General features: G+C 43.7%; 1 protein-coding gene across 5 annotated transcripts in view; it reads right to left on the reverse strand.

Moving 5' to 3' along the window:
• The window catches only part of foxn4 (forkhead box N4), a 51017-nt gene that overhangs the window by 19441 nt on the left and 18086 nt on the right, over positions 1-13490 (reverse strand). For 4 of the 5 annotated variants that reach the window (XM_073065878.1, XM_073065880.1, XM_073065877.1 and 1 more), the window contains 2 exons: positions 5120-5292; positions 3478-3605 (listed from right to left, as the gene is read on the reverse strand). In XM_073065878.1, the coding sequence (XP_072921979.1) occupies positions 3478-3605; positions 5120-5292 (301 nt within the window). Of the gene's footprint in view, positions 1-3477; positions 3606-4062; positions 4131-5119; positions 5293-13490 lie in introns of those variants that run through there. The other variant, XM_073065881.1, reaches the window with a different exon arrangement.

The raw sequence follows: 13490 nt of genomic DNA on the forward strand, positions 1-13490 counted from the left end.
GTGATTTTGTTCATTGGATATGCTAGGGCAAGATGCCCTCACGTTCCAATAAGGAATGAGCAGTCAGAACAGTTTCAATTGGAGTAGTAGCATTGGCAAGAAATGAACTAGAAGTTCCAATAGACACTGTAGCCTGGAGCAGGAAAACAAACTGCTGGAGGAACTCAGAAGGTCAGACAGAGTCTGTAGTAGAAGACATTGGCAAACATTTTGGTTCAAGACCTGTCCACTCTCCTCTCCTATCAGATTCCTCCCTCTCCAACCTTTTATCTTTCCTACCCACCTGGCTTCACCTTCACCTATCACTTCACCTTCACCTATCACTTCACCTTCACCTATCACTTCACCTTCACCTATCACTTCACCTTCACCTATCACTTCACCTTCAGCTATCACTTCACCTTCACCTATCACTTCACCTTCAGCTATCACTTCACCTTCAGCTATCACTTCACCTTCACCTATCACTTCACCTTCAGCTATCACTTCACCTTCACCTATCACTTCACCTTCAGCTATCCTCCTTCCTCTCCACCCATTTTTTAAAATTCTGGCATCTTCTCCTTTCCTTTCCAGTCCGGATGAAGGGTCTCAGCCCGAAACATCAACTATTCCTTTCCATAGGGACTGCCTGACCTGTTCCTACAGCGTTTTGTGTGTGTTAATCAGGATAACTCTTAAAATTGCTTTTACTGAAAAGGATTGAGGTGCTGATTGTGGAGATGGACAAATGCAATCCATCTATCCTCGTGACCTTTTGAGCCTTTAAAAAAAATCCTTACACCACATTTGAATTATTTATCCTTGGTATTAAAGTCAAAGTACCATTTGGCCCACTAAAATCATATTGGATCACCATAGATCAATCACATCTGTCACATCCCTTCTGCCAGTATGTATCATCTCACACTTCTCTGTATTAAATTCCATCAGATATATTTTCATCTGTCCTATATCTTTCTTCAGATAACTAGTAAATCATGACATGTCTTGTTGGCTAACTTTGAAACTTATTTTGAATTCCTGTAGGCCATTCAGCCCATCTAGCCTGGTCCACAATTCTATCATGGCTGATTTATTATCCTTCTCAGCCCCATTTTCCTGCCTTCTTCAAGTAGCCTTTACTATTTAAGAACCTATCAACCTCTGCTTTAAATATACCCAATGATTTAGTCTCCATAGCCATCTCTGGCAATGAATTCCACAGATTCACCACTCTTTGGTTAAAGAAATTCCTCCTCATCTCTATTCTGAGGCTGTGCCCTCTGGATCTAGACTCTCCCACTATGGGAAACACCCTCTCCACCTCCGCTCTGTCCAGGTCTTCGAATATTTGACAGGTTTCAATGAGATCCCTCATTCTTCTGAACCCAGAGCCATCAACCCTCCTCATACATTAACACTTTGATGCCCGGGATCATTCTCCAAACAAAAAGCAGTGTCTTCCACCATCTCTAAGGAAATGTTATTTGTCCATTATCTCCTATTCTGAATAATAACCACTTACCATAACCCACTGCTTTATATCCTCAAGCAATCTTTAAAATTCAAGCCAACATTCACACTTCATTCACAAGATTTTCACAGTTTAGTTAACCAGTGATTTACTTTGAGAAATCCTTTAGCAAAGTCTTCATCTATTGTTACTTCTTCAAAAAATTCAGTTGGGTTAGTCAAACACTACCTGCCTTTCAGAAAATCAAAAAATCTAATTAATTACAAACCTTACCAAGTGCTCAGTAATTATGTCCTGATTTTTGTTAAAGCTTTACTAGTACTGATTTTAAACTGACCAGCCTGCAGTTACTAATGATGTTCTTATACCCTTTCTTGAACAAAGGGTGATACATCCCCATTTCCCAGTCTGCTGGATTCTTCTTTGCTGTTTTGAACTGGTCTCTTAGCTCTTCTGTTTTGCTCCTTCTAAGTTCAGCATGACACGCATTGACCACACTCCTTGCTGCGACGTCAGGATGTTTCGAGATCCGGCTGTTTTTGATTCGCTTCAGAGTACGCAGACTCTTTGTTGCATCTGTGTGTGCGTCTATGAGCCGTTGATAGCGGTCAGTGGCAGTCTCTTCCTCCTCCTTCTCCAGTGGTACTCTCAAGACCGTAAAGAATGATACCATTAAGAAAGTCTTAGACTTCAAGTACCTCAGGTCAAGAATGCTGAGTTCGGAGAAGGACATAAAGATACGGAAGGCGCTGGTGTGGAGGGCTATGAACGACATGAAGGAAGTCTGGAGGTCGAACCTGACCAGAGGGCTCAAAAAGAGGATCTTCATAGCAGTCAGAGTCCATTCTCACATATGGATGTGAGACATGGACACTCACCAAGACCATGCGAAAGTCACTAGATGGTTGCTATACACGAACGCTCCGGATGGCTCTTGATGTCAGTTGGCAACAGCACATGACGAACGACAAGCTCCATGAGACCTACTGTTGCTCACTACTAAAATCGAGGTGAGAAGACTGCAACTAGCGGGACACCGTCTACGCCACTCTGAGCTACCTGCCAGCCTAGTCATCACATGGGAGCCCAAGCATGGGAGGGTGAACCCTGGAACCCTCCCAAGACTATGGTCAACACACTCCCAGAAGATAGCGGTGTGGCTACTGTAGATGAACTGAACACACTGATGAGGGAGAGGAGAGTCCGTCATTGCGCCCGACGCCAGCCCCCTAGGCCTGAGTCAACGTAGTAGTCGGCTGGAACCTCCTGCATTTCCTGAGAAAATTAGGAGACTAAGGCTTCTGTTACCTCCATACCCCCACCTCCTCTCTTATCGATTAGATTGCAAATTGTTTGACTTAACCACACAGAAACACTAACTGAAAGTGGGAAATGAAACAATTAAACAAACATGGAAGTTCAATTACTTAGGGAGCACAATAACATCTGACGGTAGGACTGATGTTGAAATTAGAAAGGTGGGGATTGCTAAGTGCACATTTGAGTGTTTAAGCAAGACACAAAAAAGAACATAATTTCTTTGGGTATGAAACTCAGAGTGTTCTGGTGCTACACTCATTCCACACTAACATATGGAAGCGAATGTTGAAACAATATCAAAGCAAAATGAATGAAGACTCAAAGCTGTGGAAGGACAGAGTAACAAGTGAGGAAGTGTTGTGAAAAGCCAAAATAAGAAGCAAACTGATGTCATCAATCAGGAAACTGCAGCTGGAATTTCTGGGACGTACTGAGGAAAGAGAAGCTTGCCCATGATATACAACATGGCACTTAATGATGATGATGACTTGGAGCATAGCCAATCTTTTGCTTACATCCTGCATATTAATTTTCATTAATCTATTTGCTTTATCATTTCTATTTCCATTTACATCTTGTCAACATCCTCTTCCTTAGTAAAATAGTAATGAAGATAATATTATTGATCTCTTTCTACATTTTGAAAATCAGTGTTTATTCAATAGCATTACAAATCAATTTGGAAGTTATTGTGAACTTACACTTTGTCCATGAGTTGCCATGGTGTTCATTCCCATAATGCCATGCTGCATGGATGCTTGTACCTGGATCATGGTCCCTTGCACTGAAGTTGGAGTCAGGTTGTTGGACATGTCATGGAGCACTAGGCCTAAGAGAATCCATTCAAAGTGAGAATTAAGTAGAAGTACTCTATCAGACTGAACGTAGAACCTGGTGAGATACGTAAAAATTCATATTGATGTGATTACTGAGAATTTAATTTACACCAGATTTAAACTTTCTCCAAATTCCTGATAGTGTTCCTGCACTCCCAGCTGATATTATAGTGTTCCAAGCAATAGAACACTGGCAAGAAACTTGTCATCCCTATAGTCACCACTTGGTACGTCAGTGATGAAGGGTGGTGAGAAAGTGACTCCATCTCCCACCAGTCCTCGTGCAGTCTCTTCTTATTGCTTCTCTACGGTAGACCAATCACTGAGTTTGAGCTTAGAACAGGGGTTTCCCAAGCCCCTCTGTTAATGGAAGAGGTCCATGACATAGAAGAAATTGGGAACCCCTGGTTTAAAAGGATGGGGGGGAGAGGGAATCTCATTGAAACCTACCAGATACTGAGAAGCCTGGGTAGAACGGAAGAGGAGGGGATGTTTCCATTAGTCGAAGAGTCTAGGATCTGTGGCATAGTCTTGAACTATTGAATAGAGAGATGTCTCATTAAGAACAGAGGAGGTGAATCTGTGGAATTCATTGCCACAGAGGGTGTATTTAATGCAGAGGCTGATAGGTCCATGATTGGTAAGGGCATTAAGAGTTACTGGGCGGAAATAGAAGAATGGTGTTGAAAATAAAAATCAGTCATAATTGAATGGTGGGGCACACTCAATGAACTGAATGGCCTAATTCAGCTGCTGTACCTTACAGCCTAATGGTTTAACCAGAACCTTTCTGCATGCAAAATGATACTCTTGAGTTGATGTATGCCAAGGTATGAAAAGGGCACGGTAAGGGTGGGGGGGGGGGGTGAGGGAATAGCCAGAGGGAATGGAAGAGTGCAGGGATTGACCACTGAAGTTGAAACTTTACTCAATTAACTTACCTGAGCAGTAAAAGATGGAACAATGAGAAGTGGAGAAGGCAGGTCCACTCCTCGTAATCTTCACCCTAGCAATGAGGAGTGATACTTCCTTCACCAGAAGACTGAACTGGGAATGTTCCAATTAGCTGGCACAAACTGTGGCTGGGAATCAGAGCCACGCTCCGTTAGTGACCACTGCTCCATTGGCTGGAGATCACCTCATGAAGTGGTGGGCGCTAACAAGAGGCTGAAGTGTGGTGGGCTGTAGGAAGTGGAGGGAACAGGATGGACAACCACTACAGATATACAGTATCATACAAAATGTGCTTCATACATGGAAGCTGACTACAGCAATATCATGTGGCATGAATATTCTCCTCAAGTAGAGTCCACCCAAATACTGCTTCCGGCCAAATGAGAATTTGAATATTCTGAATAGAGAGGACTTGGGATTAAGCTTTGAACCATTCTACTCTGTAAGGGATTCCATGACCTTCAGTCTCACGAAATAACTCATATTTGCTGTCCAAAATGACTGTTGCCAGCACTAACCATGAACGCATTACAATCTGCAGCTTCAGTGATACCTGTTTGTGTTGTCAGTGTCGGATTCTGGGTGTTCAGGTTAAAATCCATTCTACCTGTGGCCATCTGCTGTAAGCGGGGCACATCAACAGATGTCAGCCAGGACAGGGACTGCAGGTCACTTGGGAGGTCATCCTCGCTCAGCTGAGACGGGTCAGGGGTCAGGAGGCCGGGTCTGGAGGTAAAGAAATGCGATTTTGAGTAAGGCTACAATCTGCCTTTTATTGCTCTGTGTCAATGCATTGAATCTCATTTAATAAAAAGCTGAGGTGGGGGTAGAGGTTGCCAGCACACTCTGGGGACTCTCAGTTGTCACTTTAAATCAACAAATAGATATGCAAAATTATAGGCTCTCCTATAACATAATCAAAAGTAATATCTCTGAAAATATTCTCCTCTATCCTGTTATCTCTTCACTCCTTAATGTCTGGATGATCTTTGCACCCCAGTTGAACTACACTTGCCTATCTTTGAAAGCTTCCCCATGAGTGGGTATAGCCGCAAGGCAGCGGAGGTTCAAGATCAGAGTTTTCCTTCTCCTAGATGAGCAATTCTCTTTGAGTGTGCTTTCAAACACCCTCATCTAATTGTGGCACACATACACTGTAAAAGCAATGCTGGATAACGGACCGCTTGCACCTTGGATTATGTAGTCTAGACAATGTGTCAAATGCCACTGTGAGCTGTGGCGAGGAGCATGCATTAGCTTTGCTTGCTGGGATAATACAGAATCCTGAAATAATTTTCCTTGGTTCCTTCCCTCCAAGTAAAAGCTTACTGGCTCTCACCCAAGCCCAGAGATTCTATATGGTTGTTATAGCCGGGGGTGGTAATGGGGACAAGCTCCCACTACCTATTAAATGCTTCCAAAGGTGTATATCTCAAAAATCCTCTGACAACCAAGTCTAACTCCTGGCCTTCACATGTGGCTTAGCTAGTAAGCCTGATGGAACCATTTCTACTGACAGGAGAAGGGGCAAAGGTGGGTTACTGGCTCCTTAAACCCAGTCGCTTCAGACAGTTGGAGCTCATTGGCCATGGTTGGCAGCTTACCTTGGAGAAGGAAAACTCTGATCTCAAACCTCTGCTGTTTTGAGGCTACGCCCACTCATAAGGAAGACTTCAGGAGTAAACCCTGAGGAAATATTCAGAGGTGTAGTCCCTAAGGCAGTTCTACGTTGAGTTCAGCACTTACTGGCAACTCCTACGACGCTGTTGATACCAGATTGTATCAGTCTCTGCCGTTCCTTTGGATTCATCAACTGCGTGGGGGGGGGGGGGGTGGGGGGCTGCCACACAGGCAACAGCTTGCTCTGCACATCATTCTGCCCAGGCCTGTGTATCTAGACAACCATGGTCAACCCTGACTCACACAGTAAAGCAGGATAGACAATAGACAATAGGGGCAGGAGCAGGCCATTCGGCCCTTTGAGCCAGCACCACCATTCACTGTGCTCATGGCTGATCATCCACAATCAGTACCCCGTTCCTGCCTTCTCCTCATATCCCTTGACTCCACTATCTTTAAGCTCTATCTAACTCTCTCTTGAAAGCATCCAGAGAATTGGCCTGCACTACCTTCTGAGGCAGAGCATTCCACAGATCCACAACTCTCTAGGTGAAAAAGTTTTACCTCAACTCCATTCTAAATAACCTACCCCTTATTCTTAAACTGTGGAGTCTGGTTCTGGACTCCCCCAACATCGGGAACATGTTTGAAAAAGTTTTACCTCAACTCCGTTCTAAATAGCCTACCCCTTATTCTTAAACTGTGGCCTCTGGTTCTGGACTCCCCCAACATCGGGAACATGTTTCCTGCCTCTAGTGTGTCCAATCCCTTAATAATCTTATATGTTTCAATCAGATCCCCTGTCATCCTTCTAAATTCTAGTGTATACAGGCCCAGTCGCTCCAACCTTTCAATATATGACAATACCACCATCCCAGGAATTAACCTCGTGAATCTACGCTGCACTCCCTCAATAGCAAGAATGTCCTTCCTCAAATTTGGAGACCAAAACGGCACACAGTACTCCAGGTGTGGTCTCACCAGGGCCCTGTACAACTGCAGAAGGACCTCTTTGCTCCTATACTCAACACCCCTTGTTATGAAGGCCAACATGCCATTAGCTTTCTTCACTGCCTGCTGTACCAGCATGCTTACTTTCAGTGACTGATGAACAAGGACACCCAGATCTCGTTGTACTTCCCCTTTTCCTAACTTGACACCATTTAGATAGTAATCTGCCTTCCTGTTCTTGCCACCAAAGTGGATAACCTCACATTTATCCACATTAAACTGCATCTGCCATGCATCTGCCCACTCACCCAACCTGTCCAAGTCACCCTGCATTCTCATAACATCCTCCTCACATTTCACACTGCCACCCAGCTTTGTGTCATCTGCAAATTTGCTAATGTTACTTTTAATCCTTTCATCTAAATCATTAATGTATATTGTAAATAGCTGCAGTACTAGTACCGAGTCTTGCAGTACCCCACTAGTCACTGCCTGCCATTCTGAAAGGGACCCATTAATCCCTACTCTTTGTTTCCTGTCTACCAACCAATTTTCTTTCCATGTCAGTACCCTACCCCCAGTACCATGTGCTCTAATTCTGCTCTCTAATCTCCTATGTGGGACCTTATCAAAGGCTTTCTGAAAGTCCAGGTACACTACATCCACTGGCTCTCCCTTGTCCATTTTGCTAGTTACATCCTAAAAAAATTCCAGAAGATTAGTCAAGCATGATTTCCCCTTCGTAAATCCATGCTGACTCGGACCGATCCTGTTACTGCTATCCAAATGTGCCGCAATGTGCCAGGATCTCCTAACCTTGCCTGGTATGGTGTCCTCTTCCCCAAACAGTATGAGGCACTGACTCCATAACAACATTCTCAGATACACAGTTCACTTCATCACGGAGAAAGGGGGTACCACAGTCATTCTATTCACAGTTATATTTAAATATTACATTCAATAATTTTTGTTTTCAGAAGCGGTGCCTGGTAAGTGCAACCACAGTGGACTCCTGAGTTACTGCAACTTGATAACTCCTGACAGAGTTTCACCCTTACCATATTATGTGAGGGAAAAGCAAGTTAAACACAAAATGCAGAAGAGACAGCAAATATTATCAATTTTTGTCAAGGGTTTGAAATAAGGAAAATCATGATATGGACAGTTTTCTGGGAACAAAACCCCTCGGTAATCTGGGGATGTACTGTACATCTTGCCTTTAATGGGGCTGACATAGCAGCCTGATCTATTAGTGTGGAAAACCTCCATCTACAGGGCATTAAACCTAAGCCCTAAAAAACACTGAAAAAAAGAACACTGAACAAAAAACACTTAAAGGGAATACTTCCCAAATCTTGTCCTGATGCTGCTGCACCCCACTCTGTGACTGGAGGAGTTCCATTAACTTTATTGACAACTTGGGGGAAAAAGTTTAACAAACGTAATTGCAAGCTTGCTAAGCGTTGTAGGCACCGGTGTCAGTCTTAGACTTTTTCTTTGAGCTCGGCAAGGAAGGAGGACGAAGGGAAAAAAATTAAAGTGGCAGTTTGTGTGTCTTTACTACCAGAGAAAGAAAGCAGTTTGAATATTCAAAAGAGAGCCAATTACAGCCAGCCCATGATTAATAACGCACCCACTACTTAAAGAACAATAAAATTAGGGTTGCCATAGCAACAGAAACCAGGCAGTTAGTACTAAGTCATGCAATTCAAAAAAAACCTGGGGTGGAGGGGGTGTACTATCAGGTGACCCTTGTCCAGATTTGCAATTGGATAAAATCATAAGACAACAAGAGAGAAATGATTTGAAAGCCAGTTAGACCCATGTCATAGGCAACAGTTGTCTCTTGTATGGTTGGCTGATGGCCCCATTGTCTTCTGAAACGGCTGCTTCACCAGAGGCACGTGGGCCTTTTGTGTCTCTCACTATCCCCTTAATTGCGTTTTTTAAAAACTCTACATTAATCTGAGGAAAGGGGTGGGGGCGACAGCAGGCACTTAACAGACACAGAATGCCATCTGCCACTTCAAGGTCTGGCCAAACCACCCAGAGGTTTCACCTCAACCTCTCAATCACTGGCTCTCCTGTCGGGCTGTATAGTCAGGGAGGGGAGGTCACAGCTGACAGCACACATCTTCAGCATGAAGTAAAAATCTTGTGTACAAACATGCAGTTTGGTTAATCCACCACTCCAAACTACCGGTTATTTAAAAAAGGAACATCAATTAGGGCTTAGTCTGCCTGTGCTCTCCTTAAAGGGAAAATAAAAATCTGCCGCCAAGTTTGCTCGCTGTAAAGTCCACATCAGTCAAAATAAAGCTCGAATTTTCATTTCACCTTTATTTTCTGCCGTTGTTGTGAACAACAAGCTTGGCCAAAATAAAAGCTTTCAGTATTTGACATTGGATACGTTCTCCTGAACTTGCCAATTGCATGGTGATTAAACGTTCTCCGCTGCACAATGCAGTGAAATGGTGCCAACAGAGCCAGTGGTTGCTCCGGCCAAGTCTGCTGTTGTAAGAGAGCTGTGTTAACTATTCTGTGTATTGAAGGGGCAAGGACTGAGCGAGCAAGCAAGCTCAGAATCAGAATCACAGTAAAAAGTTATGAAGTTCGTAGCTAGCAGCAGGAGTACATTGCAACTCATATAAATAAAAAACTATAAATTATAGTAAGAACTATACATATATTTTTTTAAACGTTAAATAAGTAATACAAAAAGATTAAAAAAATAAGCAGTGGGGTGGTGTTCATGGGTTTGATGTCTGTTCAGAAATTAGATGGCAGAGGGGAAGAAGCTGTTCCTGAATCATACAGTGTACGTCTTCAGGCTCCTGTACCTTCTCCCTGATGTGACAAAGGTTTATTCTGGGTGATGAAGGTCCCTAACAATGGATGCCGCCTTTTTTGAGGCATCGCTCCTTGAAGATGACCCGGATGCTGGGGAGGCTAGTGCCCACTGAGCTGACATCTTTCTGCAGCTTATTTCGATCCAGCAGTACTGATAACTAGGACAGTGAGTTAAAGAATTAGTGTGTTGCCGCACTGCATGACTCAACCCATTTCCTACCACAGTGCATTGGCTCTATGGTGAGGTGTCATATGAGCAGTTTTGCTCTCCCTACTTCAGGAACGATGTAGTTGCACTGGTGGCAGTGTGGAGAAAGGAAAGAGAAAAAGAATGGGAGAAAGACAGAAAAGAAAGAAAAGCTTCATTTGTTACAAGTACATCCAAATTTACAGTGAAGTCCGAGGATGTGCTGAGGACTATCCTCAAGTCTAGTCACATTCCCATTCTCACAGCTTACTAACCCTGATCCATAGGAGGAAACCAGAGCATTCCCAGGGAGCCCACCGGGAAAACATACCAACTCCTTCAACACAATGGTGGGAACTGAACCCCAGCCAGTAACTGCCGACACGGTAAACTATTGCACGAACTGCTAGATTCACTGGGTTGATTTTTAGGGTAAAAACTGAACAGATCAGGCCTTGATTTATTGAAATGTAAAAAATGTGAGCTGAACATACTGATGAGTAGACTGGCCAGAGGGGATTGAGCAGGACGATTCTGACAAGAATTAGAGAGAATAATCACAAGACAAAGAGACATGGTGAGGAAATTCTTCTCTCTAAGGTTTGTTCATCTCTGCAGCTCTCTACCTTGGATGGCTGTGGGTACTGAGTCATTAGATATTAAAGGCTGAGATTCATAGGCTTTGGAGCCAAGGTTTACAGCAAAGGAGACATAAGGGTCACTGTTACAAGAGATGCTAGAAATCCAGAATAACACAGACAAGATGCTGGAAGAACTCTGCAGGTTGGGTATCATCTATGGAAAAGAATAAATAGTTGATGTTTTGGACCATAGACCCTTCATCAGGACTGTGAAGGAAAGAGGAACAAGTGAAAAGGAGTACGAGCTGGCAGGTGATAGATGAGAGAGAAGCTGGGTGGGTGGATGGGGCGGTATATCAAGTGAGAAGCTAAGAAGGGATAGGTGGAAAAGGTAAAGGGCTGAAGAAAATAGAATCTCTTAGGAGAGGACGGTGGACCATGGAAGAAAGGGAAGGAGAAGGAGAACCAGCAGAAGGCGAGGAAAAGAGAAGGGGTGAGAGGGGAGCAAGAAAGGGGAATGGAAAAAGAGAGGAGGAGGGAGGAGGAAGAAATTACCAGAAGTAAGAAAATCAATTTTCATTTCATTGGGTTGGAGGCTACCCAGTTGGAATATGAGATGTTGCCCACCATCATATCAGCTATGATTTCACTGAGTGGCACTGGGGGGTGGGAGAGCTCTACTGCCTCCCCTTGAAATAAATCTTACATTCTTGAGCAAAGCAGATCTGTAAAATGGAACATGCCAGCTATTTCCACAGGTCTCCTCAGTGGTAGATGCAGTGTGCCTTAGCTCATTGCCGAGTACTGAAGCCAAGCAGAGAGAGGGAGTCATTGCCATGTGCAGAAATGGTTTAGGAAAGATATTCCATACAATAACATTGGCAGTTTACAATAAGTAGGCTGAAAATCAGGACACAATACTAAGAAACAAGGTCATGAACAAGGCATATTGGGAATCAGTTCAGTCCTAATTCCACAAGTCACTTAATTGAATCAAAGTGACCTCAGTAGTGTATGCACCTCCTGTGCCTCATAAAGTGGATATTGAGTACATGTTAATGACCTTCTGCCACTATAGTCCATCCACTTCAAGGTTCAATGAGTTGTGTGTTCAGAGATGCTCTTCTGCACACCACTGTCGTAATGAGTGTGGTTATTTGAGTAACTGTCGCCTTCCTGCCACCTTGAACCAATCTGGCCATTCTCCTCTGATCTCTCTCATTAACAAGGCATTTTCACCAACAGAACTGCTGCTCACTGGATGTTTTTGTATTTTACACCATTCTCTGCAAACGCTACAGACTTGTGCATGAAAATTCCAAGAAATCAGCAGTTTCTGAAATACTCAAACCACCCCGTCCGGCACCAACAATCATTTCACAGTGAAAGTCACCTTCTTCCTCATCCTGATGTTTGGTCTGAACACCAACTGAACCTCTTGACCATGTCTGTATGCTTTTATACATTGAGTTGCTACCACACGATTGGCTGATTAGATATTTGCATTATCAAGCAAGTGTACAGGTGTACCTAATAAAGTGGCCACTGATTGTAAATTCAGCAGGAGTTGTAGCATTAAATAAGATTGTGTTTTACTAAGTAAGACCAAGGAAACACGAGAGAAGTTTGGATAAGAACATGGATGGAAAAGGTATAGAGGTCTATAGTCCAGATGTGTGTCAATGGGACCAGGCAGAATAACAGTTTGGCACAGACTGGACTGGTCAAAGGGTCTGTTTCTGTGTTGTACTGCTCTACAACTCTGACTTTATGAATCCTGGATATTTTGGATCCAAGATACAGTTTCTTAACTTCAGAGATGGTACGTAATGTGATCATGCCCAGAGATGGTACGTGACGTGGTCATGCCCAGAGGTGATATGTGACATAGTCGTGCCCAGGGGTGGTACGTGACACAGTAATACCGAGGTGGTACTTGACGTGATCATGCCCAGAGATGGTACGTGACATGGTCATGCCCAAAGATTGTACGTGACGTGGTCATGCCCAGAGATGATACGTGATGTGGTCTTCCCAGGGGTGGTACGTGACGTGGTCATGCCCGAAGATTGTACGTGACGTGGTCATGCCCAGAGATGATATGTGACGTGGTCTTCCCAGGGGTGATATGTGACGTGGTCATGCCCAAAGATTGTACGTGATGTGGTCATGCCCAGAGATGATATGTGATGTGGTCTTCCCAGGGGTGATATGTGACATGGTCATGTCCAAAGATTGTACGTGATGTGGTCATGCCCAGAGATGATATGTGATGTGGTCTTCCCAGGGGTGGTACATGAAATGGTCATGCCCAAAGATTGTATGTGACGTGGTCATGCCCAGAGATGGTACGTGATGGGGTCATGTCCAGAGGTGGTACGTGACATGGTAATGCCCTGACGTGGTACACAATGTGGTAATTTCAGTAATACTTCCTAATACTGTCAAAGTGTTTTTATTCCAGTGCTGTTACCACATGGACTACAGTAAGTGCACGGGGGATCTGAATATTGAAGGATTCATACTGTACTTTATAATAAAACTGCAGGTGATAGAATCTGTAAACTGTAAACACACCCACTCTTCCCCCAGTTTTGAGGAAGGAATACTGACAGAAAAACGTTGACTGGTTTCTCTTTCCACAGAGGCTGCTGGACTAGCTAGGTTCTTCCAACAGTTCCATTTTTGTTGCATTTTGTGTAGAGTATATTAGTGCTTGAGATTCCAGAACAAAT

This window comes from Hemitrygon akajei, chromosome 14, assembly GCF_048418815.1.
Source record: "Hemitrygon akajei chromosome 14, sHemAka1.3, whole genome shotgun sequence".
Taxonomy (NCBI): domain Eukaryota; kingdom Metazoa; phylum Chordata; class Chondrichthyes; order Myliobatiformes; family Dasyatidae; genus Hemitrygon; species Hemitrygon akajei.